At 39.1% G+C, this 27,172-nt stretch overlaps 4 protein-coding genes and 1 long non-coding RNA gene across 7 annotated transcripts in view; 3 read left to right on the top strand and 2 right to left on the bottom strand.

Moving 5' to 3' along the window:
- Positions 1 to 32: 32 nt before the first annotated feature.
- LOC118436102 lies at positions 33 to 8,561 on the top strand. The gene is made up of 6 exons (XM_035853279.1): positions 33 to 200; positions 1,742 to 1,923; positions 2,922 to 3,060; positions 3,177 to 3,487; positions 3,587 to 5,847; positions 6,061 to 8,561. The coding sequence occupies exons 1-6, from the start codon at positions 162 to 164 to the stop codon at positions 7,449 to 7,451; spliced, it is 4,323 nt and encodes a 1,440-aa protein (XP_035709172.1). The 5' UTR covers positions 33 to 161; the 3' UTR covers positions 7,452 to 8,561.
- A 284-nt stretch (positions 8,562 to 8,845) lies between these two features.
- Positions 8,846 to 10,236, bottom strand: LOC110851192 (GTP-binding nuclear protein Ran). Its single transcript, XM_022098863.2, has 4 exons — positions 9,810 to 10,236; positions 9,584 to 9,698; positions 9,244 to 9,488; positions 8,846 to 9,154 (listed from the first exon to the last, which is right to left on the bottom strand). The coding sequence occupies exons 1-4, from the start codon at positions 10,056 to 10,058 to the stop codon at positions 9,110 to 9,112; spliced, it is 654 nt and encodes a 217-aa protein (XP_021954555.1). The 5' UTR covers positions 10,059 to 10,236; the 3' UTR covers positions 8,846 to 9,109.
- A 128-nt stretch (positions 10,237 to 10,364) lies between these two features.
- Positions 10,365 to 15,144, top strand: LOC110850860 (CCR4-NOT transcription complex subunit 3-like). The gene is given in 13 exon segments (XM_035853288.1): positions 10,365 to 10,649; positions 10,824 to 11,056; positions 11,160 to 11,495; positions 11,579 to 11,645; positions 11,648 to 12,118; positions 12,193 to 12,297; positions 12,388 to 13,244; positions 13,326 to 13,461; positions 13,532 to 13,689; positions 13,778 to 13,862; positions 13,927 to 13,978; positions 14,068 to 14,140; positions 14,229 to 15,144. Coding segments are annotated over 13 exon segments (2,781 nt in total). The 5' UTR covers positions 10,365 to 10,540; the 3' UTR covers positions 14,328 to 15,144.
- Positions 14,932 to 27,172, bottom strand: part of LOC110850859 (Kv channel-interacting protein 4) — a 41,932-nt gene continuing 29,691 nt past the window's right edge. For all 3 annotated transcript variants that reach the window (XM_035853285.1, XM_035853284.1, XM_022098449.2), the window contains 5 exons: positions 20,306 to 20,430; positions 19,021 to 19,090; positions 18,880 to 18,950; positions 18,002 to 18,214; positions 14,932 to 15,842 (listed from right to left, as the gene is read on the bottom strand). In XM_035853285.1, coding sequence (XP_035709178.1) covers positions 15,732 to 15,842; positions 18,002 to 18,214; positions 18,880 to 18,950; positions 19,021 to 19,090; positions 20,306 to 20,430 — 590 coding nt within the window. In that variant the 3' untranslated portion in view covers positions 14,932 to 15,731. The remainder of the gene's footprint in view (positions 15,843 to 18,001; positions 18,215 to 18,879; positions 18,951 to 19,020; positions 19,091 to 20,305; positions 20,431 to 27,172) is intronic.
- The window catches only part of LOC118436106, a 53,352-nt gene continuing 43,477 nt past the window's right edge, over positions 17,298 to 27,172 (top strand). The window contains exon 1 of the long non-coding RNA XR_004835205.1: positions 17,298 to 17,979. This is a non-coding gene — a long non-coding RNA (uncharacterized LOC118436106). The remainder of the gene's footprint in view (positions 17,980 to 27,172) is intronic.

Genomic DNA, 27,172 nt, shown 5'->3' with positions numbered 1-27,172 from the left:
ATTTAATAAAAAAACGAGAAATTTAATATTTTCAATTGTTTTCGTTTATATGTTTCGATGCCGTCATCTCGATTGCCGTTATTCATCACTTTGCCACGACGGAGAGGAGGGTCGCCGCACTGAAAGAGTTGGCAAGGGTGCTGCGAATCGGGGGACGGCTTATGGTGTCCGTGTGGGCGATGGAACAGAGGCATCGACGGGTAATTGCCATTACATTTTCATGCTGCATATATTTTTACTGAAATCAATCCAACACATAGCAAATGAAGAACCCTTGGTGTGTATATTTCTCTAAAAAACTAAAGGTGCTAACATGCGGGGTCATGGTGTGATAATTTACCAAAAATGTTGCACATTCATCTCGTCTATCAAGTATGAGTAAAAGAACTTGGACCAGTTTTCATCTCGCATTATGATTTATTCGAATGGAAACGTCGAGAGAAACTCATCTCATCTTTTTCTTTCGTGAAACTTTTTTTTCAAATTCGAGTTCAATTTCCATGTAGAAGAAGCACTTAGGCCGAAAGACCATGTAGGCACGTTCAATTCAAGCAAGTAATAGATTGAAGTGGAAAATGGAAGACTTTCTTCTTTTTCTTTACAACCAGTTCTAGCCAAGAAGATCAAATCTTCTCTGCACTTATGTATCTACATGCTCACTTATAGATAGTCGACGCAAAGTTATACCATATTCCGTGCTACCGTTGACAAACTTCATTTTTAATCTTTTCTTATATATATTCACCTTAATTCACCTAGATAAACTTGAGTTTTCATGCCTAAATTTCCGAAAGCGAATGAATGGCATGGAATTTTCTCCTTTGTTTAATAATAGTTAATCGATTAAACTTTCATACAGCCTTCATCGCTGTATGAAACAAACAATTAAATATTCCCTGAAAGGAAAATAATGCTAGTTGAAAGTAGACCTATTCTATTATTTATTTATGGAAACAACTAATTTTGTTGAGAGATGAAACAATCAACTATTAAACAACCATGTTCATGGCTGATCGGACAGGTGACGTGCGTTTTGTCTGTTACAAATGTTTCTTTTTGCACGTAACCTAGTTAAGACTTTCCTTTTTCCGTATTACATACACCGTCAGGGAAAGTGAGTGCCCGAATTTTGACCCAGTTTTACTTGTCTGCCTGAGTTTGTGTGGACCTGTTTCGAGATTCACGGCAGCTGCTTTTCCTACCCAGACCACCCAACCAGAAGTGAAATTGCACCGGATAGAGTTGGATAGAGCATGATATATTATTTATGAAGCCACTTGTATTTTAACCTTTTCAATAACTCGTAATCAGGAATAAAACTACTCTGAGCCTTTCATTTATCCAAAGTTTCGTGACAATGTCACTTATTTTCACGACAGGTTTGTAATGTAAATATAGGAAAGTAAGAGAAAATAAGAGCACTGCAGGGAGACAGCGGATTCGATTCCACACTGTATTGAATACTGCATTAGGCAGGAGAAGGATGGCAAGAAAATGACCCGAATTCTCCTCGCGGAGCTGAATAACTCACAGTTTGACTGATTCTGAGTATTACTTTCTTGTAAAACAACGCTGTTCTGCTGTTGTGTTGGGTTGTGAAACGTTCTTTCCTAGTTGTGAACAACAAAAGTGGAAAGAATGTCTTTTCCACTCTGTTGTGTCCTCAGCGTCTTTGTCAGGCTTTAGGGATGAGAGGTGAACATAGTGCGGATATAAATATGGATGTTGTTACACCTTCCAGTTCGAATCTCAAGACGTGCTGGTGCCATGGAGTCGACCAATGAACTCGAGTAGCGATGATAAGACTTCATCCATAGAGAGAGACCTTAATTCAACAACGACGACGTCTGATGACGACGCAGCCACTCATTATCACGCTTACACCCAAACCTCTGATTCGGATCACTCTTTTCCTTCATGCAGGTAACACACTATTTCCGATAAGTAATAATAATCAGTGTAATTAGTAGTTATAGATACCCCGTGCCCATACCTTAGAAATGCTTGAAATAGAGATCTCGCCTCCTTTAGAAATCGATTTACAAAACAATGAGCTTTCTTTATATCTCCGGATAGATTAGTATTTATTTGAAAGTAGAAAAGACGACGAGAGATAATTCAAGTCCAACAAGTAACAAGTTGGAAGAAATTCTTACACATGGGAATAAAAAATTACTGGGGTTAGGTGAAATAGACATGAAAAAGGAAATTGGAGACAAATGAGAACGAAAGTGAGGAATGAAAAGGATTTACGTCTTTTCAGCCGTACGACACGCAATAGGAAACCGGGGTAAAATAACATGCCGATCAGTAAGGCCATATAATGGCAGTAAAGTATACATCCAATGACTGGAGAAACCTTGTCGCACAAAAGCTGCATGTACACAACCACTCCTTTCTTCCAATCCTTCGTCTGTTGCTTTCACTACCAGCAAAATAAAAGTATCTAGATTCTGAAGCAGACTAAACTCCAGGGCGCACGGTGGTAATATTTTGGTGAAAAAATATTGTTCTTCCTACTCTCCGTTTATGCGAAAAGACGTATATTCTCACCATCGGCCACACAGTTCTTATTCTCCCCTCAACTCTTTTTCCCTTCTGCCTCGGTGCTCTTTCTCTGGAAAAGGAAATAAATGAGATTCTATTCCACGTGGGCTAGTACAAAAGAGCGAAAGACACTCCCACCAACGATCCAGTGGTGACTTTGTGTTTAAACGGTTTTGTGGCTAAAACAACTTTTTGAATGACAAGCTTAATTTGTGGGAGGCATTTTGCTGCTCATGTTGGTTGGTACAGGTGGATGATGGTATGAATGCTCAGCAGGGAAGATGGTGAAAGTTATTCAATTTACGTCGTCTTGTTCTTCTCCCCATCTCATCTATCTTCTCCTTAATTTTCTCTCGTATTTTCAATTTCAACAGTGTCGGAGGACGTAAAAGAGGGCGAAATCGGCATCGCGGTCGTTCTATTGATCCCATTTGTCCCAGCAGCTCACAAAGCAGCTCAGACCTGTCCAGTCCGAACGAGTCGTGCTATACCTTCGTGCGAAAGGCTTTACAGGTAGGTTCATGGGATTCAAGCTCAGCGCGAGTATAATGTGGAATAAATTTCGGTCACTTTCAATCAATTATTTTTGGACACATAATAAATGTATCTCTCTCTTTCTGCGTCTCAAGAAATTGGCTGGAACGCGTCGAAATAGGGGCGGCCGGAGACCATGGTTTCTTCAAGGGTTGGACATTCCCATGGACGAGGATAACCACCATTTCGGCTCTTTAGAAGAAGACGCGGTGGAGGCGCTCGAGTACAGAAATAACTATGGGAATCTGCCAATCAACAATTTCATGCCGATTGAACTTCGTCAATTGGAGTCATCAGATTATGCAGAGCTTTTCCAACTACAAGGAAGTCTGGATGGGGGCATGGTGAAGACGAGCAACTCGAAACCACCAGGACTGTTGTTCTCCAATATTCTCTATCCACGAAGGCATAAAAGGATTTTTATTTAGATTTTGCATACATTTTTGGTCAAATTTCTAGCAGTATCGAAATCTGATGGTCTTTTAATTGTACTGTTTTATATTAGACGTACTTTGGAGACGACTTGCGAATTGCAACCATCCTCCAGCTCTGGCGGGACTGTTCAGCCCAAGTCTAAAAGCTTGAGTGACTTGTTTGGTCTAATTCCTGGTGGAATTTTGCGTTCTCAAAGGAAATCCGCAGAAGATATTGAGAATGCCCGGGCTGAGATGCAACTTAAGATTCAATTGACTGGAGTTGCAGCTGGGACCCGTTCGACCTCCTCCCTTTCGGGTGGCTTCTCTCCAACCGACTTTCCTGAAGGCGTTTCACACAAAGCCGTACAGACGGACATGGTGAACAGTAGTTTAGAATCGTTGGGAGACAGACCAGATTATCACTTTGAGTGTTGTGGTTGTGGTGAAAGTGTCGGAAATGGGAACAACAACAAGCTGCGACCAGTTCTGGTCAAACAGAAGCAATCAGTCTGCTCTCCATCTGCATCTGGTGACGAGAACACTGGGTCCCATAATCATGACCATCAAGCATCCGTCACTGGTGCAGGAGGGGACGGAGAGTCGTCATCTCTTTGTTGGGGCGAAATGAAAAAATCGGTACGGGATTTGCCAGAGTTGAAGAGACACCCCTCAAACACGCTCCAAGTACCCCCGACCACACGGACTGGTGGTCTCGGGCTGGGATCCTCATTCTGGAAACAATCCTCCCTTAATGAAGAGCTCATTTTCTCCGAGAGACTCAAGGAGAAGCAACTTCTCAAGCAGCAAGTGCAGAAGCAGAGCTCTCTTAATGAGGAATTGATTTACAAACAGAGGAGAGAAAACACGAGATGGGACGCCATGAAAGAAGCCATCCTAAATTCGTCTAATGTGAAATGTCTCCAGTTGATCAGGGATGGAATAAGTTCCCGATTTCGTAGTAGTAGCAACGATGCGGGATTAGGGGGGACGGGACAACAGAATGGAAATGGTTCTGGATCTGGAAGTGGTGGAGATCGGAGTAGCTCAGAACACTCCTGCTCCAACAGTGAGGGTCATACGCCTAGTCCTACAAATGTAGGATATAATAAGTACAACAACCAGAGGCCATGCCCCCCGCCCCCAGGACCACCACCGTCAGCCTCTACCTCCATTCGAAATGGGATTGTGAGAATGCTACAAAATTGGAAGCAGGGTGAAGTGGTCGACCCTCGAGTAAGTAATCCATCTCTGTCATTCGGAGGAAGACGCGACTCCACGCAAGGACCACAACGGGCCACATCTCGGGGCCTATTTCCACCCTTTTTTCTCAGAAGGAGTTCGGCAGGTTCTCTAAATCTGAGCAAGGATCATCACCCCATGTCATCCTCGAAAGTGCTGTCTCCACCTCATCTCCTTAAACGCAGACCATCAGAGAATGAAATTGTCCATGACGGAGTTGCCGGCGGAGCTTCTAACGGAAATAAGCTGCTCCCGGGTGTGAGACATATTCGAAAGTTGTCATATTCGAAAGATACAGGTTCTGATTCCTCGAAAGATTCCAGCTTCCAGTCTGATACGAGTGTCGATTCTGAAGACTCTTTTGCGAGTGTGATATTCATTCCAAATAACAAATCAGGAGGATTGGATGGAACGGGACAAGGAGATTCTTGCTTCACATTTAATGCAGAAACTAGAGCAAACTCTACTGATTCGGATCGCTCCCCAAAATCACCAGCATCACGACTTTCTCCTCCAAATCATAACAGTAATTTACCTAAAAGCCCGAGTCCTTTGGCTTCAGAATTGCTGACAAGGAGACGAAGCCCGGAAGTGAGTCCTACCAAGTTTGGCGCAGTTGCTGGTGGACAAGGAGGTGCTATGACAATGATGACGGCAAACAGTATTAGCAGTAGGGAAACGTCCCCATCGAAATTCGTTTTTGATGATGCTACCACGTTATTATCTCCGGGACCAGGTGGCAGTGGTGGTTATCACAGTTCGGGTGATGGCACAGACTTACTCGTGGTCACGAATCGGGAAGATGAGCACATTTCAAACAATAAGAATTTGACGGAAGAAGTCGTCAGAGTTCCAAGGTTGCCATTCATCCAAACGGACCAAATACCACTTTTACCCAGCCGTAGCAAATCTCCCTTGTTACCCCTTTTGTTGGAATCACCCCCAGTCACAGTCTCCACCACTATTTCGTCCTCAACATTTAGCAGGAAGAAAGTGGAACGGATCGAGGTTCTTCGGAAACCTGGCGTGCTTCCTGAGGGCAACAAGGTTACGAGGCAACAAGTTCGGCGAAGCCTACCGAAATCATTAGCTGTAGAATTGTTCAATCCAGGTAGATGTATATTATTTATAATAAAACACATATTTTGAAGTAACGCCCAATGTATACTTTGCCGTTTGTCGTCAAGATAATACATAACTGTTCCAATTATAATCATGTTATTGAACGACGAACGGCGGTAGTATAAATCGGTCGTAAAGCTAACAATTGTTTTCATACAGACTAATTTAAACTTGACATTTGTTTAAATTTCAAAAATTGCAGAAACGGACGATGCAGACACTTCTGACACGTCTTCATCATCGCCAAACTCTGTTAGTTCGGTTGTCAGTGTAGTAAATGAGGAATCACAACCACTTCAACTCCCAGTACCCGAAAAAGAGCAACCATCCAGTACTACTACAAACAATGCAATGCCGTCATCCAACCTGGATGATTTTCAGCCAACCGAACTCACCTCAATAATGGAGGAGACTATAGTACCATCGGTGAATAAGATTAGCCACCAACTACCCCCCACTGTTGAGGATGAATTACAAAGCCATGCTGCGAAGCAAACGGTGCCTTCATCGTCAAGAAAATCCTCTTCATCCAATATACTAGAGGCAGCAGCCAACATGGTTTCCTCTCTGGAAGGCTTAGTATCTTCCTCCACCTCCTCCAGCCCACCTGGAAGTCGGAGAAAGTTGACCCTGGCCAAACTAGGTTCCACTTCAGAATGGCTAATTTCTCTTCCACATGACTTCGGCGTGACTCGAGCTGGTGGTGGAAGTTGTAGCGGCGGTGGAGGTGGCGGCTCATCAGCATCATCCTCAACCTCATCTTCTGGACAAGGACCCCTTCGCAAACTCTCCTCTCTAGAACGTCGACACGCTGCCGGCAGCAGTGGAGAAAAACTCTGGGTGGGAGATGTTAAAAAATACGCACACAAAGGACCAGACGCGAAATGGCCCACCTCGATTATGGACGACTCACCCCCACCATCTGCCTATATCAATAAGCCCGAAGATGTCACTCCCATCCCTTCCACATCCTCCATCCCCAATACTTCCGATTGTGCAGAAATGACTGCCAAACTTTTGGAAGAAATGGAAGAAGGAGACTCTTTATTTGATTCTATCGAAAATTTGTCCACGTCTCGCCAACACCCTTCACGAAATCCCTCAATTGACTCCAGCGTCCGCATGTCATCTACCTGCTCCTGTTCAATTCGTGGAGGAGAAAGTTTCGAGTCCTGGTCCTCTGCCAAATCCTCCTTAACAAATTCGTCATCCACGCACCATCCTCTGCAACCCATCATCCCACTGCCCCCACAACACATGAAGGCTTTCCCCACCATAATCCCACTCTATCAGCCTCGGCCCAGCAGTAATAATCACAACAACCAAGTACAGCACCCCAGTGGAAGTGGTTCCTCGTCCTCCAGAATGCGGCATCAAGGGGGGCATAGTTCCAAGTCATCATACGCAGCTGGGGAAGAGGACACTGAAAATTCCACCCATCTGACCTATCATCGCTATTACCATGTCTTTCGGGAAGGAGAACTCGACAAGTTGATTGAAAAATATGTTCAAAATCTTCACATTATTTCATCTTATTATGACCATGCGAATTGGTGCATTATTGCAGAAAAGGTGCAGGTTTGGACCATTTAATAGTATACATGGACAACTTTTTTCCTATACATACGCACTTCTTCTCCTCCTTTACAATTACCAAGGAATGGAACGAAACTCTTAATTGTGATATCTTTGTAATAGAACTTCTTAAACAACTATATGGGTTATTAAATATGGGTTTGTTTAACAAATTTGTTATGTACAATTCCATACTCTTAAAAAATATCATATTCAAGAAATAAAATCGCAGTACAGATAGCATAATAAAATGTAATAAATATTAAATTGTTAGTATATGTAATTGCGTAGTTGAAGAAGAAAACATACGCTCATATTCATAAGATTTTAAACAGCAGATACGCGTTTATGTAACAATCATGAAACAATCTGTACCATATATTTAAACTTATCGAGAAATTATCGTCCTTTATTATGTATCATTGTAGTTCATACTGTGACGATTTTCAAATATTTACTAATACATCTCGACACATTCGCATGTTACGCATGATAAATTGACGAAACTTATTTCCTTTCCTCTGACCAATGTCGTAATAATCCAGATATAAAATGTCGTCGTTTTCGAAATTATACATTTTAACTCATTTTCTTATTAAAGTTAAAGTTAAAAACCTAATTTTCATATCGTATTTATATAAAATAGTGCAGTAGTTTGTTTGATGGATTTTATAAAAATAGGACTGGCCCCTCTCCACAAACAAGTGTTTCTGACTATCACCTTGCAAAAAATTACAAATTTTTATCTTAACAAATGCACAAGACAAGAAATGCGAAAAGGACACGAACATTTCCTTTTTACACTGTACATGCATATTAAATGCTATACACATTAAACTGATTACATTTATTAAGCCTCCTTCTTAAATACGAATGTGATTTAATTGTGATTTGTTATTTAATTGAACTGTAGATAGCAGAAAAATATGTTGCTTAAACTTTCCAAACTCATATAATACATAAATCGTAGCATTGATAACAAATGTTTCACTGTAAAAAAAACTAAAATTAATTTGTAAATTTTCCTAATTCTTCTATGTATATAGTAAATAAAAACAAACTATTATGTAGTAATATAAACGTTTATCCATGAATCATAATAATCCAAATAAAAGATTACTTAAAATACTCGTAAAAATTTACAAGTTAATAATTTGAAAAATAAAATATCTATGATTCAGTTTGGAATCCACCCATGCTTAGAAATTTAGTATGGAAACATTGCGGAAATGCCACAAATTCATACAGTTGCAACAGTTGACTGGTGAAATGTTTTCAACGATGGGGAGTGGACTTAATTTTGATTAGTATTATATACGGTAAATCCACTTTCCAAATTGTGAGACATATACATGATAAGAAAGAGTAATAGTAATTAATAAATCCAGTTAGTATTTATACCCACAAAGTTAATTAAACATTATCACAATTATTTTATTACTTTCGCTTGTAGATACTAAATTTTGTTGTGTGTGTGACTATAAAAGACGACACAAAACCAAATATTAATTTTTAAAAAGTGGACTCCCCTCACTTTCGGAACATCACAATACATTTGATTAATTTTTAAAACAAATTTACAAAAAAAGTTTAAAATAAATTAGACAACGAACGAAGGTGTAATCGGTGACGAAGATGTTGCTGTTAGCTTTGATGTTAGTGAGAAAAGATGGAGCTTATAGATCTTCATCATCATCGGGTAGAGCAACGTTGGCTGCCTCCTAAAACATGCAAAGAAGTACATCATAATTTAGATAGCTGCCAACTTCGATACCAATAAAAAGTAGTTTGTTTTAAATCGTGCCCTTACCTGGAGATCGTTTTCAATCTGTCGTTGCCAAGCAATATCCATGTGGACCTCTGGTGGAGCGAGTGCTGGCATGGCGACGAACTCAAGGTTGGGATCCCCAATAAGTTTACGAGCCAGCCAGAGAAATGGTTTCTCAAAGTTGTAGTTGCTCTTAGCGGAGATATCGTAATATTGTAGATTCTTCTTCCGATGGAAAACGATGCTCTTTGCCTTCACTTTCCGATCCCCGATGTCAACTTTGTTCCCTGTACACACAACAGAAAATCATCACGTAAATTTGTCGCTCATCATGTAAATCTTTCTTTAGACTTTCATTCCCGTAATAATTTTATAAACTCACCGCAAAGTACGATAGGGATATTGGGACACATCTTGTCCAACTCGTGGTACCAGTTCGGCACGTTCTTATATGTGACCCGAGAGGTCACATCAAACATTACAATGGCACATTGGCCCTAGAGAAAACACAAAAAAATATAAAATTACTGATTTAAATTATACACGAGTCGTCCTCCCGTCCACCACCACCACCATCATGGCCTACACACGTATTCATTCAACCTTACCTGAACATAATACCCCTCCCGTAACCCTCCGTAGCGTTCTTGACCCGCTGTGTCCCACACCTTGAAACAAACGGAGCCTCTCGACGTATTGAAGACCAGGGGGTGGACCTCCACCCCTATTGTCGCTTCGTACTTTTTCTCGAATTCTCCAGTCAAGTGACGCTTGACGAAGGTGGTTTTCCCAGTCCCTCCATCCCCCACCAAGACACACTTGAAGGTCGGCATGGTCTCTTCCTTCTTCTCCGCCATGGTGACCACTTTTAGCTACGACGTATTTTAGTATGTATTATGACTTAATTTAACTAAATCTTTCTTCTCCTATTTTTTCGTGTTACTTGATGAAAACCAGTCATTTCATGTACTGATCGAGAAATAACACATGAATAAATGCTAAACAAACAAACAAACAAACAAACACGACAAAATCAAACACTTGGCGACGATGACAAGGCGACGTAGGCAGGCAAACGAGTAGACGATTGACCAGAACTAGACTGAGGAGTGAGGAGGTTTGTCGAAGTGAGGAGGAGAGATGAGATGAAAAGTTCATTAGCCCAGCCTCAAATGTGAAAGGCTATGGCGGTTGGCCATTGGCTAAGGAGGCAGCGTGACTTGCAGTCTGCGAAAATAAATTTCGCACTCACTCCACTCACTCCACTCCACTCCAACGACAACTTTCTCGGACTGTTGCCTGCAAAGTAAAAAAAATTGAAAAAGTAGATATAAATATAATGCCTGTTGATAGTGCAGCCGCGAGGGCTGCTAGATTTGATGTTCGACGTAAAATAAATGACGAATTTGTAGCGAATTTACGACACAAAGGACTTCATAGTTTGTCAGGTAATCTAATGTAGTACGGAATTGACAATGTCAGGGTATGATATTTATATGTAAAATATGGATTGTGGATAAATGTGGATTTGTGAAGACGTAATATTGTTGTGTAATCTTGTCTTGTTGATTTTTCTTAATTCTTAAATAATTTATGGAATTTTGTATTTTACTGTTTCGCAGGAGAAATAGACCGCTGTCTAAAGAAAGTATCTGAAGGAGTGGAAACATTTGAGGATATTTGGCAAAAGGTCCACAATGCGACGAACACCAATCAGAAAGAAAAATATGAAGCTGATCTCAAAAAGGAGACCAAGAAGCTCCGAAAGCTTCGTGATCAAATTAAATCTTGGATCGCGTCCGGTGAGATTAAAGACAAAAGTACACTTGTCGATACCAGAAAACTTATTGAAACGGTGAGTTATAATAAAACTAAAACAACTTTAAGCTCATAATAGTTAAGTCAAAATTAATATGCAAATGAACAAGTCTTAATAGCATTTTTTTTACTTTGTGCAGCAAATGGAGCGATTTAAGGTTGTCGAAAGAGAAACTAAAACGAAAGCCTATTCAAAGGAAGGACTTGGAGCTGCTCAAAAATTAGACCCCACGACGAGGGAGCGAGAAGACCTGAACAATTGGTTAATTTCAGCTGTTGACTCGATGCAAATTCAAATTGATTCCTTCGAGTGTGAAATCGAGTCCATTTTAGCTGCAAAGAAAAAGCGCTTGGATAAACATAAGCAAGACCGACTCGACGAATTAAAAACCTTCCTCGAACGACACAGGTTTCATATAACAAAATTGGAAACTCTGATGAGAATGCTTGACAATCTAGCAGCGGATGTTAATGAGGTCAGTGTAAGATAGTAAATCTATAATAAACATTAATTAATTAATTTTCATTCAGTTAATGATTAATTTTCTTGTAATTACAGCTTAGAACATTTTTAAGTCAAGTCAAAAACAACAAAGATGACATCGATTACTACTAGAGTCCAGTCAAGAACCTGAATTTGAAGTGAATGAATTTATTTACGATGATATTGACGGTCTCGATGACGATTGTCTCGTCAGCCAACCAGTCGGCGGTGGTACGGAAGAAAAAGGAGCAGAAGAAGAGTTGCCAATATCAATTACAACATCTTCTGGGAACAACTCACCAAGTTCCCCCGTTCATTCCAGTGATGCTTCAGATCCTGAAAAGAGGAGAAAATCTTCAGACGACGTCTCTGTCAAAGTCGTCAGGCCTGTTCCGGCAAAAGCGGTGGTTCAGTCGAATCATAGTCCAAGTCCTGTAGCAGGAAAGACTGTCGGAGCGGTAGGAACACCCCCCAAGGGTGTCGGTACTCCAAATAATTCGTCTCCCAGCTCAGGGTTGTCCAATCACGTCTCCTCGCTCTCGTCTCTGTCTTCGTCCCCCACTCACAACTACCACAATGCTCTCAATAACTCTAAATCCATAGGTAACGGTGATGGTATAGCTAGCATACAATTTAATCCTAATTTTATGACAAGGGGACAATTTTGTTCTTATTCGGTTGTATTCTAGGCCACCCTGATCTAACGGAGCACAAGGACGGCTCTTCGATCACAGGTGGTTTATGTTTTCGGGGTTTGTCCAAATTTTCAGTCATGGATTCCAGCATAATTAGAGGTATGTGTAATTAAGAGCATTCAATAATTAGTGATGTTTTTTATTTGTAAGTGATTAGTGGTTAATTTTTACATGGTTGTTTAACTTTAGGGCCCTTGGGTGGTATGTCAACAGTAAACGGGAATGGGGGTCCGATTGATGAGGATCATTCAAGTCCACATACTCAGTTATTAACATCATGCAGTACACCAATTACTGGATCCAGCTTAACCATGGAAAATGGGCTTATCTCCTCTTCCCCTCCACAAGAAACGACGTGTAGTAATAACAACAACATCTTGTTAATGTCATCCTTCTCCTCGACTGAGACAAGCGGTGTGAATGAGCGCCCCTCCTCCCACTCGTCCCAACAATTACAACTCCAACACCAACTCTTTGGAGACTCCTCATCATTATTGTCATCGACGATGGAATCACTTTCTAACTCATCATCTCTTCAGCAACCTTCTTCGCACATTCAGCAAGCTTTTAATGGACTTGGCTCCGTTACCGGGGCGGCGAGTAATTTATCTGAAGGATTTGCGTCAAACCTGGGTGTTAGTAGTAATTCCCTGATTAGCAGCATTAACAATAGTAGTGGTAGTATTTCTTGCAGTGTTATTGGTGACACGTCTAATGTGATCGGACTACCTAACATAATTGGTGTGAGTAGTGGTGGTAATCAACAAATTAGTTCCACTGGGGATCACATCTCCAGCGCTTTAGTTTGTGATGGTGGTGACGAGAGTGCGACGACGACGACCTCAGTTGCTATCTTCTCCTCCTCTTCGAGTGGTGGTGTGACAATGTTTGCTACGTCGAGTAACACTTCTAGTAGTTTCAGTGCGAGTGGTGCTGGTGTTTCCTCCAGTCATAATAATTCCAATTCGGGCATCTTGTCTCAGCAACATATTCATCAGTTACAACAGCTCCAACAACACCAAGGGCCCATCAGTCAATGTGAAACCGTAAGATATAATACAGTGGGCATAATTAAAAAAAAACTAGATTATCTGGTTAATAAAACGTATCTCCTCGTTTAATTTCAGAACCTGGACCCGAATATTTCAGAATATCTGAAAGTTCGGGATCAAATTTTGTTTAACGTTCGTAGTGAATCAGAATTCATGGCTTCTTTGAATTCCATAGTTCACGATGTTCTTGATTCCAGTGTTGGGGATAATGGTTAGTTTGAATGCTTCATTTGTCTCAAAATGCATTCAATCCTAATCAAACATCCCTCTTCTTGATGTAGCCTATGTGAGTCCTGATGTTCCTCTGCAAGAGGAGCATCAACTTCAATTCCAAATGATGGAAGCTGCCCATCAACACCTTCCTGTTTCTGCTGATAGTGAACGCATGCGTCAGATTTTACCCAGAAATCCGTACCCAACGCCACTCTATTATCCACAAGTATGTCAATAATGATTACTCAAATTATTGGCTCCTGTCCTGTTTTTAGATGTTCCTTATTAATAACAACTAATTCTCTATATTCTAGCATCCATTATCAAATTCTGATACCTATGAATTTTTCAACCGGCTATCGGTAGAAACGTTGTTTTTCATCTTTTACTATCTGGAGGGTAAGTAATATGGTTTGAAGAAATGTGCGGTCGAACTATTTCTAAATTTATTAATTCATTAAAGGAACGAAAGCGCAGTACTTGGCCGCAAAAGTTTTGAAAACACAATGTTGGAGGTACTCATTTTATTCTGTCTATTCTATTTATTGGATATATCCGTAATTTATAAAACTCGGTCATTTATAACAACTTATTAATATTATAGGTTCCATACAAAATACATGATGTGGTTCCAACGCCATGAGGAACCAAAAGTGATTAATGAAGAATATGAACAGGTAAGACATGAATATTTTCACACATTTTACTATTCTGAAAGAGAAAGTAGTTAATTTCTAACTCAACCACCACGATTTACTTGTGCAGGGGACATACGTGTATTTCGATATAGAAAAGTGGGGTCAGAGGAAAAAGGACGGATTCGTGTTCGAATATCGCTATTTAGAGAATAGAGATTTGAGATAATCGCGTCACACATCAAGCAAAAACAACATATAACAAGCCATCAACGTTCTCATTCATGCTACTGATGTAGTTGTTAATTTTAAACAATGTTTTTGTTGTTATATAAGAAACATACAAATTTTAAGCAAATTAACTGTGTATCTCCTCATTGTTTTATCATCTCTCGTTATTCTCCTATCAGATTTCGTATAAATTTTGACGGCGTTGATTTTGTGGTGAAATTTCCTTTAAAATGACATCCCATATTAAAATTATGGTTAAATTTAATTTTGGATCAGACCCCCTGGCGCTGTGGGGTGTGACTCCATTTTCTAACGATCGAGAACTAAAAATTAGAATCACAATGGCGAAAACGGGGTTGATTAGATATGTTGAAGCGTTTCGGAGATATCCTGCCCACGGGCGGAGAGGTGGACGAACAAAGCGATCACACTAATGACTAAGCGCTGATGCCACTTAATAATTATGAGAATTGTAATTTCATTAAGAGGTTGATCTGTTTTTTTCTGTAAAGATTAGCTTAACTGCATAGATAAATATTTCAATGAAAATTTCCAATATGAATTAAATTCTAGAATGAGTAATTAAGACATAGCTTTTGAAACTGTTGTAGCAATGCTTTTATTATGTCAACAGACGGTAGCATGCGTGGATCGTGTGTTACAAAGATACATAGACAAGGTAAAGTTTAATAGTTATAGGTTCAAGTTTTAAATTGGTACGGGGTTATGAATTTCTCAAGATCACACACACTAAGCGATACGTGTAGCTTACTTTAAGGAATGACCTTACTTAACATAATATATTACAAAGAAAATACAACATTGTCTGCCACGTATCACTTTCAAGATATAGACACGAATCACTTATTTTATCGATATATAAATTCAACGATATGCTAAACTTTCTACTTTCTACTTTTCGTACATGCAGTACAAATTACTCTACTTTTCTTGGGTGAAATGTTTAAACCCACGGACAATACTGTAACCGAAATACAAATGCATATCGTAGTAAATTATATATCGGGTGACCAAACGAGTTTTAAACCAACTCGTTCCAATTACAGCTAGTTATTGTTTTTGGGAAGGTGTTTGAGAGGAGTAAGTTTTTGAAATGGTGACGCTTTACTAACTATTAAATTATTATTAAAGTCCCACGTTGTCTTTATATGTGGCTTTTACAGCAGGTCGCGTCTCATTATATTTACTATCAGACAACACTACAAATGGCGATGACTATTTGTTCATCATCGCAATAAAATCACTAATAAAATCGAACATAGCTCATCAAGACATGAAGTTTTTTTTTACAAGTTTTTTTAAATATTAGTAATCGTGTAAATTCAGAACGATATTAGATTGGATTTCGATGAGTGAGCGATTTTCCTTGTCGAAAGCGGAATCACAACACGGTGTCCAACATCTCGAACGATTGAAGTATCGTCTGGTCTCTGGAGCACCATTCAACCAACTCATCGATTGTGACGACGCCGTCCTTGTTGAGATCAATTTGCTGGAAATCAAAAAAATATCAGTTACATGAGTGCATTACATTATGTAAGAAATTTTAATAACTCATTAATTGTAGCAAGTTTCATGAAAACAGCTCCCTCATCTGTCTCACTTTCCTATCAATTAGTTTTCATCTCACAGGTATATCTTCTACTATAGATCTGTATATATTATAATCTCATATTATGCATCGTACAAATGAAAAGTGAAATACTCTGCATTCCATTTGCGCTATACGTTTTGCCACTATTGAATAGATCATGCGTGTTAGTATTATTGTATGCACTCCGCAAAGCCCAACATTTGCATAGACTTCAAATGTCAAAAATCAAATAGATATTCAACAGTTGCATAACAGAAACTCATTTTTGACAGGTGTTTCAATCCTTATTAAACCGCTGTCAACCGGATCTAGACTTTGTTCGAGTGATCCAACTGACATTTTTGTGCCAGAGCAGCAAGAAGCTACCAAATGTCGAATTATTCTCTGCTTACGTCACTGCACTAACTTGACTCTATTATTTCCTAAAAGGTAGTTGGTTGGTTGGGCAAACTTTGTACTTGCATTGATTCATTAACTACAAAAAATTGGCAGTAGACAAAAATTGCATTAGTGGTAATGGCCCGTCACAAAAATGAGATTAGTGTAATCAAATTGCATAAACCTCATGCAGTAACACAATTAGTATGATTGCATAGTCAACCCGCCAGGAGGGCATTAATGGATTTCATATAGTCTTTTTTTTATAAAAACAAGCAAGTATCGAGTCAACCTACGACTAAAAACCAAAAAATTATCAACTCAAAATACATGAGAAATGCCCATCCCGAACTAGTAATTTCATGGAGGTGTTCCATCGACTTGCTGGAAATTACATCAAGACTACATGCACAACAAACGTTATTGTTTTGCATGTTAATCGGAAGTTCATTCGTAAGCCTAGCTGCATTGATGCTTGTTACGTTTATGCACACATGTGTCAACCCTTTAACTTTCCGCTCACTCCAGTCAAGGGAACAAAAGCTTGTCAAGGACTATGAATAATAATCAATTACGTGACATCATTTTATATGACGGCTTGAGTTGTAACGCTTCCTTTTTATATGTTTTCAGTGATTAATTGATTCCTCTCAATACGTTCATGCATTCATTCATTCAATAATTATTACACCATGTGGGACAGATTTCTAAACAAATGTCATAGACCAAACTCTACTAACACCATATTTCTATAGACAAAGAAACACTTTTGCTTCCATTCATGGCAGGCTGCCCACAGAGTACCTGTCGTCGTTTTACATAATTTGATTTTAAAAATATACATGATTTTAATGCGATATGATGATAAAATGGTTTGCATGATTTTGACCCATAATTGTATGACTTTGGTATTGAAGAGGCATGTTGAGACTGGCAAGAGGACGAAAAGTAATTTGAATGGTGCCAACTTGACGGAGTTTAAGTAGAATTTTGTTCGTATTTTATCTGTAAAAATGTACTCCCTTGAACTTGTTGAACCTTTTTCACCTTTTGTCTCATTGGTTCTTTATTTTGTGACGGTATCACCCTAGCGTCGGTAGACTACTCATTCATTGGTGAATTGTAAATCTGGGTGGACTTTGTCTGTGGGAAGTGAGTACTTTTAAGTTTGTGAAAAGTTGTAATTTGTTAAGTTCCAGTTTAGACTCGGTGGAAGAAGCATTGTCCACTTAAAAGTCTGTGTCTCAATGTTTTTGTATTGGAACTTCCCTGTCTTTTAAATTCGACTAAGTTTTATAAATGTGATTGGACTAATTGGTTTTCTATTAAAAATAAAGACAGTGTAATAAGCACCACGGCGGTGAACAATATTGTTATTTTGTGAATGTTGCAAAATCATCAACCACCCCCATCCCGACCTTAACGGCTCACGAGAAGTGTCATAGTTTCATCCGTGGTAAAATACACCACAGTACCAGTGTTCTATAAGAATCCGAATCACGACAAAATCTGAAATTGGATTCATGCAGAGCACTACTACCTCTTGGTTATAGTTACATAAACTTAGGATGAGTGAGGGCGTTATTCCCAGTAGCAAAAGAGAGATCAAAGCTACCATGAGAAAATTGTGCCACACATTATCAGGAAGTAGCTTGATGTAAGAAAAAAAAATGTTTTACATGAAATATCCTCTCGACGTGGTCCTTGGCAGAGTGTTCCTCCACTTGGGGTTCCGTATTGTGTCCCAACATTTCGTAAATGCTGGTCACCACGTCAAGCATCTCCTTCTTGGTAATAAGTCCATCACCGTTTAAGTCGTACAGCCCAAAGACCCAGTGAAGCTTTTCCTGCATCGTACCTCGCGACACTTTGGAAAGAATTCCGAGAAATTCCTAGAACCAAAGAGAGAAAGTCGTCAGAATCTGAGTGCCTGCCATACCTTCGTCCTAATTACGCCTTCCAGCCGATACAGACGGCTTCCTGCCAACTAAGATGAGGTTTATTATAGAATGCTATTTTTATTTCTGGTTTCACGATTCAACTTCAACCAGCCAGTCAGTATTGTCGCCTTTATTAGTCCAAGCGACTAATAAAGGCGACGATACCGGTAATCGAACTGGATTCGAGTGACTATTTTTATTACGCTAAAGTACTCATGGCAGATAGAAATTCTTGTTCATTTCCTTTTATCGCAATTTTCCGTGGCGTCTAAATCTCCCGATGTGAAACAATTGAATTAAACGTAGAGTAATTTTATTATTTTTATTACTCCACGACTACTGAACGCTGACATTGGAAAATTGAGCAGACTTTCTTTCTTTCTTTCCGTAAGCATGACTGGGAAAAATATTATTTTTCAATTTTCTATACGTTCGTCCGTTCGTTTTTGGGCGACTTATCTAACAGAAAAATTAGTCTGGACGACTGCACATGGCTGCAGAAACATAACGAGAAAATGATTTGGTAACTGCTGCTTCGCCGACATGTGAATGTTATTGGGAATAAAATTGTTTGTTTCTGGAAAGCAGAAGAAGAGGTAGACGAAGAAACGACTCACCTCGAAACTAATTTGGCCAGAGGAATTCTTGGTGAGAGTGTTGAAGACATAGTGGGCATATTGGGTAGCATCTGTAAAAAATGGGGCATACATGTAACCAAAGGAAAACCTGCAAGGTCACGAATTCAGTGGGTTTTTTACCCCCCTGTGGGAAGAACTGGGCGAAGATATCCTTGAACGCGTCCTCATCAACAAGGCCGGTTGGACATTCCTGAAAAATTCAGTAGATTGACATTACTAAGGGACACGATCATGCACATCTGATCCTAAAACTAAGCACCATTGCCACCCGGCTAACTGAACGATTAAACTTTTGACTTTTATTCTTGTCACGAATACGCCTTAAATACAATCTCATCTGTTGTAACAGCAGCCTCTTAAATAGTTTAGCTGCTTTGGAATTTAGCTCAAAAGTTTTCTTGATGTCGTTTCGTTGCAGAATTGCTACGTTGCGTTTTCAGAGAAAAAACTTTCGTGAAAACTTGAGACATTTTCATGTCAATACAAATGTCCAGATGTCGTTTACTAACTATAAGAGTAAAAAAACCTTTTTTCGCAAACATTTGTTAATAAAATTATACACGGAAGGCTTGAGAATATGTGTTCGAGAAAGGTCGGACGACACATAAAATATTGAGAAACCAATTTATTATGCAAACTTTGTGCAAATTTATTGCAAACTCAAATTATCTCTCTCTCCTCTCTCTCTGCCGGCACGATATGTCATGCCAGAACGACAACCATGAAAAGGTCCAGTCTCACAGTTTTGTAGTCATCCGTCAAAAATTAATGGCACCACAGGTACATAGGCGACTGACTACTGCGCTTTGTATTCTTCTTCCAGAACACTATTACCCACCTGTTCAGTACAACGACGTGTTCAATTATCTCTGAAACATTATCCTCGATTAGACTGTTCGCGTTTTTTTCACTTTCCCTTCAACCCCTTGGGAGGAAACGGGAAGGAAGATGCTGCTGCTGCTCCTGGTGAGCAGACTACCTTTTTGCACATAATACACCGCCCACGTAAATTGCGGACTTTCATCAAAACCTAACCTGGCTTGCTAAGTACGTAACATAGCTTGTTCATTGTATAATAATAGTAAAGAATCCAGGTTAGACCAAGCCAAGCAGAATTCATGCATTATCTTCCCCTCGCTAAAACAGCACCAAGTTCATTCGCTAAAAAGAACACGGGTCGGAACTCACTTTCCCGAGTCTCAAGTTTTTTTTCTCATTTACAAATTTTCCACTTCACATAGAACTTTTTTCTATCTCATTATTTCCCCCGTTGTAAAACATTAGTTTTTCGAGATACCAATTAGAGACACCGTATGCACACTCGGAGTCACTTTTACTATGAAATACTGACCATGTAATACCATTAATTATATTTTAATAATGCACTACTTTCATTTGTTAATACCTGCTTGAAACCGCGGTAGATTAACTGGATCTCCTTCCGTGAGAATTTTGTGTTCTTGGCCAACTTACTCAGCTCTTCGGGACGATATCGAGCCACGTGTAGAGTTAATTCGTCAACTTCATCCTCTGAAAAATACGCATAAAAATTAGTCCTAGACAGAAAACACCTGGATATATGTCAACATGAGAGAAAAAGAGTTCAAAAGTTATTAGCGTAATGTTAATGTCAGCGCGTTTTTTTTTGTCTACGCTACTTTTATCGAGTTCAATTTTGATCCAACTTACATATTTCTTGATTAATTAGGGTTATTTTTTCTACTCCGTGTTTATGTAACTCTTTGCATCATAACATGCTTACGAGTATACCAATGAACAGTAAGCAAAGCAAGAAGTTTTTTTTGTTGGAGAGAGGAGACGGGAAAGTAGGGGGTGAAAGGATTACCATATAACATAGAATACGGTGTCGTAAAATGAGATTCGTACCCAATATTTATACCAATTTGGTCTTTCTTCTTCTCCGTCTTGGCTATTTCTTTACTATTCTAAATAAATAGGAGGAAAAACTAGGATCGCATATATTTATGGTCTGGGGCTCAGTGGAATGTATAAATTTGTGCCTGTTCCACTTGCGTTTCATTTCCTACCATCTCAAAATGATGCGGTGAAGCAAACGGAGCAGAAAGTGCATTATATTTCCAGTTATGTAACAAAGCAGTCATTGTCTGTTGATCGCCAAGCAAGTGGTGAAATTGCATGTGCAAAATTAGCGGTTTCCTCTTTCTCGGGAGAACCAGTGGCTACACGTATGGATGAGATGAAGCACAATACGTACGTATTTATGAACGTATGCGGATGGCTTCTTGGCAACAAAGAAAAGAGGAGCGTATCAGTCAGTCAGAGTTGATGATGAATGCCAATCTTGCGGGTGTAGTTGGTTGGTAGTGGTGAAAGTGAAAGTGAAAGTCGGATTGTTGGAAGGGTGGACAATGTGTGGTGGTGGTGGTGATGATGCCTTCATCATTTTTTAGCCTGGTTCTCGTGGTGGCTTATAATTTCCCTTTCATACCGAAAAGGCGAGGAATTTGTAGAATATTCTCGGTTCTTCTTTCCTATTCAGATGGAAATGGAAAACAGTGCGGTTTTTGAGTCCCCATGGATTCCTTTTGTATTATTATTAGTTACTCCCTGACTAGGCAAACGTTTTTCTTGAAATGAAATATGGCCAGCCATCCGCATCCTCTTCTTCTATTGTTAATTAATTCATGAAGCACTGATAAAACGTCAGTCTGATACCATAACAGCAACTAACTTACGAACCACAACTGTCTGTTCTTTTTAGCCCTTTTTCCACCATGTCGATGGCTAAACACCATTTCAATTTCATATTTAAATAACTTTCCCCATGTAAACTTTTCTGGAATGAAATTAATTATATGCATCGCCCTATGTCTAGATTTTGACTATTTAATTAACAACATCACCATGAAATGTATTTACACACGGCTCATACTCAATTAATCACGACCCATCAGCAATGTAGGTAATATACAGGGTATTCCGACCCAGGGTTTTATTGGGTTGGGTTTTTTGGGTTTTAATGGGTTTTAATGGGTTGTTAACGAATAAAACCCATTGGGTTTTACCATGTTAAATGGGTTTTATTTGGGTTTTAATGGGTTTTATTCGGGTTTTAATGGGTTTTAACTGTGTTTCAGCTTAAAACTATATTCTAAAAGCTGAAAACAGCTGTCGTACGTTAGACGAAGTTGTTTCATGGCAGCTAAGCAGTTTATTTGATTAATACTGTAAGTTTTAAAAACCAGGAATAAATCAGCGAGTGCCATTACAAGTTTCAAGTGACAAAAATATTTAAAAATAATAATTTCGGAACGAGGTATGTTTAAGTGAGCATACATAATTTAATTACATTTAATTTACATTTTGCTGTCATAATTAATACTTTTTTCCCGAATACTTCCTCTCATCTCAGCGAATAAATTAAACAAAATACTGTAGTATTTTTTTAATTTATAAAGTTTTTTAAAATGTTTCAAGGCGATCTTAATTATCACCTCTGGAAAAATCGAGTACTTATGGACAGCGAAGTACCTTATTATGAGCAAAAGAAGTGTGTCTGTAAAAAGCACTTATTATATTCTCGATCATAATACATACGTACTTTCATTGTTCATAAGTACTCGATTTTTTCCAGAATTGATAATACACGTTAAGATCGCATTGAAATATTAAATTTTAAAAACTTTTAAACTTGGATTTCATTATGATGAGAGGAAGTATTCGAGAAAGAGGTAATATATATTCTCATAAAGTATTAAACTATGATCAGTTAAACAGGACTATTTCGAAACGGATACAAATTCTAACATGGACAAGTAGGATTTGCATATTAATTGAAATTGGATTGCAATAGTAGTGAAAATTGTTGTTCAATGTATTACTTATGTAAAACCTAATAAAACCCAATAAAACCCATAAAACCCATTAAAACCCATAAAACCCATTAAAACCCAAAAAACCCATTAAAACCCATTAAAACCCCTGGGTCGTTACTTTTTGATTAAAACCCTGGGTTTTTCCGAACCCTGGAATATATGAGGCCCTTGTTGGTTATCTTTCCACTGAAATTTATAAATTCCACTTTAAACCGTACTTGGTAAAAGACAATCCTTCAACCTCAACCTCGAAAGGAGAGGATTGCACAAGAAGAGCTCGGCGAAACAACAAAGTCATAAATAATAACCCGGCTGGCTAGTGTTTTCGACGGAATATTTCCTTGTGTGTGTTTTTGTCTGTATTCACAGTAGTGTTTGTTAAAATCTCGTCGAGAATGAATGACCAGTGAGCAATTTTGTGAAAGGCTATTTCTTAACGCCACACCATTACAATGATTAATGTTTGGACAAAATGGTAAGCGATTTGAGACTCGAATGGAAATATCTTCTTCTTCTTCGTCATCTTCCAAGCCAAGCCTTTTGACGGTCCGTGTCACTCGTCCAGTATTTATCATCATTACGAAAGATGACTTCTTGACACGCATTCCCCAGATAAGAAACTCGTCAAGCCAGAAGGCAGACAAATATCGTCAAATAGTAAATAACGCAGTTTCCCTCAAACCATACCGGCTACGTTTTGACCTTGCTGTCCTTCAGGTTTGCAGATAGTGATAGGACATAAACTATAATGGCCATGGATGAGAATCTGGGAACACCATCAGCATAATTCACTCATTACCGCACTTTTCCAATTTAAAATTAGAACTATTATTATATTTTACACGAAATTACGTATTTAATAGAGTAACATAATTTTATTTACACAAGTCTTTATGGAAAGTAAGCACTTCTTCATAATTAGCCACATATAAAAACATACTTAGATAAGCATCCACACGGATTAATACGCAATCCGTATTACACGTACCCCATCGAACGACCAAGTCGAATTTGGAGAGCCCAATCCACATCAAACCGTAGTAGTAAGTCGTAAAGTAGAAATTGCTACTTTGCATAATGCGATGCAAATGCAAACTAACCCTTTCATTAAGCCCATTTGACATGGAATTACAAGTGGAGAATATTAATTTATTTGCCTGGTTCAGTTGCGAATATACTTAAGGGTAAAAGTTGAACATTTTCCGTCAAAACTTTGAAAGACGACGACGACGACGACGACGATGACTTTGCAAGTAGTATTAAGTAAGCAAAGCGAGCATGAAAGGAAATGACAAAGTTTATTCGAATCGTTGTTTGCAAACATCAAGAAAGAGTCAAAGTCTTTCCCTATTACAGATGGGCAATAAAAAGTTGCGAAATAAAGAAAATGTCAATAATTAATTAAGGCAACTCTCTCATAGCTATTTTCCTTCCTAGAGAAATAATCACATAGCACAGACCAACTTACTTAACCTGATTGGGGACGCAGTTTCAGTAAAAGTCTAAAATTGGGCACACTAACGATCCATCCAAACTTTAAATGGATCAAGCACACGGTAGCCGAGTGTAGTTGTACAGAATGTTGTCATTAAATTATACAAAATGCTTTATGCGAGCATACATAACCGGAGCAAAGGTGCACGATGAAAAATTTCCTAGTCGCACCTTTCCCAGTTTTAATTCATCGATTGAACTTTACTTGCACAACTCTCGCTCTTTCTCTCGACTACTTTTTCTTCTTCTTGAAGGAGGCCGTGTCATTGTGCAAAATATGAAATAAATTTGAAAGTAGAAAGTAAGGATGAAGAACTTGGAGGAAGAAGAAAGAAGCTGCCACGCTTTTCATATTATTAATACCACGCACGCCGCATTATGCCCGCTTGCTGAGCCATACACAAGATTCTTAGAACTCCAAATATCTACTCGACAAGGAGGAGAAGAAGAAGACGAAAAAGAACTTTTGCAGAACCACACTTTCAAGGAGAACGAAGCGTTTTCTATTACTTTGCCTCCTCTTCCTCGTCCCAGTTGTAGTACATCTGCATGAGTGATATATGGTTATAAATATTGAGGAAAAGTAACAGAATGAGTGAGTGTGGAAACAGATAAAATCCAGACAGAGAGAGAGAGAGGAAAGTCGGTTGTTCCTCTAACACAAACGCCGTAGATAGCATAATCTGCTGTCTCTCTACTACCACTACTTTACGTAACATGCCAATGCCAAACACAAAGTTTACTTTGACACAAAAGTTCCCCAACAGAACAGACAACCTGAGCCCTTTTGGTTTAGAAATCACAATCAATTCTGCCATAAGCTCCAAGTTCAAAGTGCAAATTTAAACTCGTCCTCATTCATTTGGGACTTGAAGCTAACTTGCCATCCAACGTTCCCTGTGGGAGAGTGAAACATGTAGCATAGAATTTGCTGATGGTCACAGATTTCCCTTTGACCTCAGACGTGATTGAGGAAATGGAAGTAGACCTAAAGGTTTGATTCTTTAGTATTCTCTTTGTTTCTGTGTGTCAGGAGATCAGTGGGATTCAAGTGCAATGACGGATAAATGTATGGGAACATATGCTCGTAAAATTGCTATGATTCGTCATCTCTGCCGTGGTTTATTGGCTGGCATTTGTTTAGAGTTTGGTGGGGGTATGTTTTTTCTTGTGTAAATAAGGGCATAAGTTATCCGCCTTGATTTCGGGTTTGATTTAACCTCTTCGTGCTCGCCTTGTTGACATTGTTTCTTTGACGCAGGAGGAAAGGAACGAGGTACGGCTTGTGGTGGACTCATTGATCTTTCAGCGTGTGTAATAACCTCCTCCGTTCACGTTTATTTTTATAAAACATATGGCTTCACCTTTAACTTGTTTCATGCCCCCGTGTGCTCCCTCACAAACAAATGTTCATGGCAGTTCTTTGTGTAACGGATCTGTCGGATTCGAGTAATTGTTACGAATGTACTTCCTACTACCGCAAAGAAAAGAAGAATACGTACCTAAAGAGCACCGCACAACGGAAGTATCAGTTCCACCATTTTTGTGGAAAAAGGCCAGATTAATTTGTACCTATTTAGTTTCCTTGCGTCTGCCAACACACAAGTACATGAGGATGAGATGAGGGAAGCCATCAAAATTGGCCACGCAAAAAAATCTCGAGAAAAACAAAGGGCCGAACAACGGATGCAGTTGTCTGTGTGGTTCTGCATCTGTCTTTATGTAACTTTCGAGGAAACCTCACTTCTCGAGAAATCTACTCTTATTTTTTCAACTTTCTTTGCTTTTATTACGACGATCTAACCATTCGACTTGATGCTAACCACGTTTCCCATTTGGGACCTTTTCAACTCTTACTTGGTTCTTCTTCATCTCTGACCATCAAGACCAAACGGAGACGGCTGTGGGATGAGTGACTAAAGTGACTTATTCCCGCAGAGATGTCGGCAAGATTTCATGGAGAACAATGAGCAGTGAAAACGACCAACTTTCTTCTCTGACAGGAAAGACTAGCACATGGATTTGATTCTGTCCAAGAGAAGGAAACAAAATTGAAGGCTGGCTCGAGGCCGATGAGAAAGTCTGTCAAAATCCGAAATCTTTTTTCCCCCCTTGTGGTTGCATCCCATAAAATGAAGAGATCCACCTCGGAGAATAAAAATCATCTGTACCCTTAATCCCCTCACACGACATGGGATATTTGGACAATGCGAGAAGGACATTAAGAAAATTCAACCCATATTAAACCCAGTTCTTTCACTTTTCTCAGATCACATATTTCTGTCACGCGTCATGATTACGCCTCAATTCAATGTACAATGGGTTGGATACGTACATAGATCAAGTTGAAATTATAATTTGGCTCCTCCTTTTTTTGATTCAACTCTAATAAAAAGAAGGTTATTCTGATTGACCTCGGCAATAGGGTCTTATTGGCTGTTTTTTCTCCCATTTATTTCAACATCTCGTAAATTTTTCGCAATATATTTTTGTCTCAATCTAATAAAAAGAAAGTTGGAAAGCGAAAAAACGGGTGAAGGAGAAACCGGTTTTTGAATATAATATATTCCATCCCTGCCTCAGTGACTTTCCTTGAATCGAAAAAAACGTTGAAATCGTTCCACCTGAGTAAATCAACCCGTGTACGCTTCGTACTTTTATAAGTAAGTGGCCCATGCTTTCTCTCCTCAATTTCTCTCTCTCTCTCTCTCGGCATCTGGATCTTTTGCGATCATCATCAAAAACAGCTTTTCCTTGATTACAAAAGAAAAGTATCGCCTAACGCAATAAAAAAGCAATACTCTGGAGTACATTAGGCGTCTTAATAATTGGGCAGTGAGTTTTGCTCACGGTGTATGATCACATTTCACCACCACCGCCGAAACCACTTACTTTTACTTATTTCTCTTTTGACTGACCTC

Source organism: Folsomia candida, unplaced genomic scaffold, assembly GCF_002217175.1.
Source record: "Folsomia candida strain VU population unplaced genomic scaffold, ASM221717v1 Fcan01_Sc006, whole genome shotgun sequence".
In the NCBI taxonomy this organism is placed as follows: Eukaryota; Metazoa; Arthropoda; class Collembola; order Entomobryomorpha; family Isotomidae; genus Folsomia; species Folsomia candida.
The sequence above is the reverse complement of the archived record's forward strand: the minus strand, read 5'-3'. Positions and strand labels throughout refer to the sequence as shown.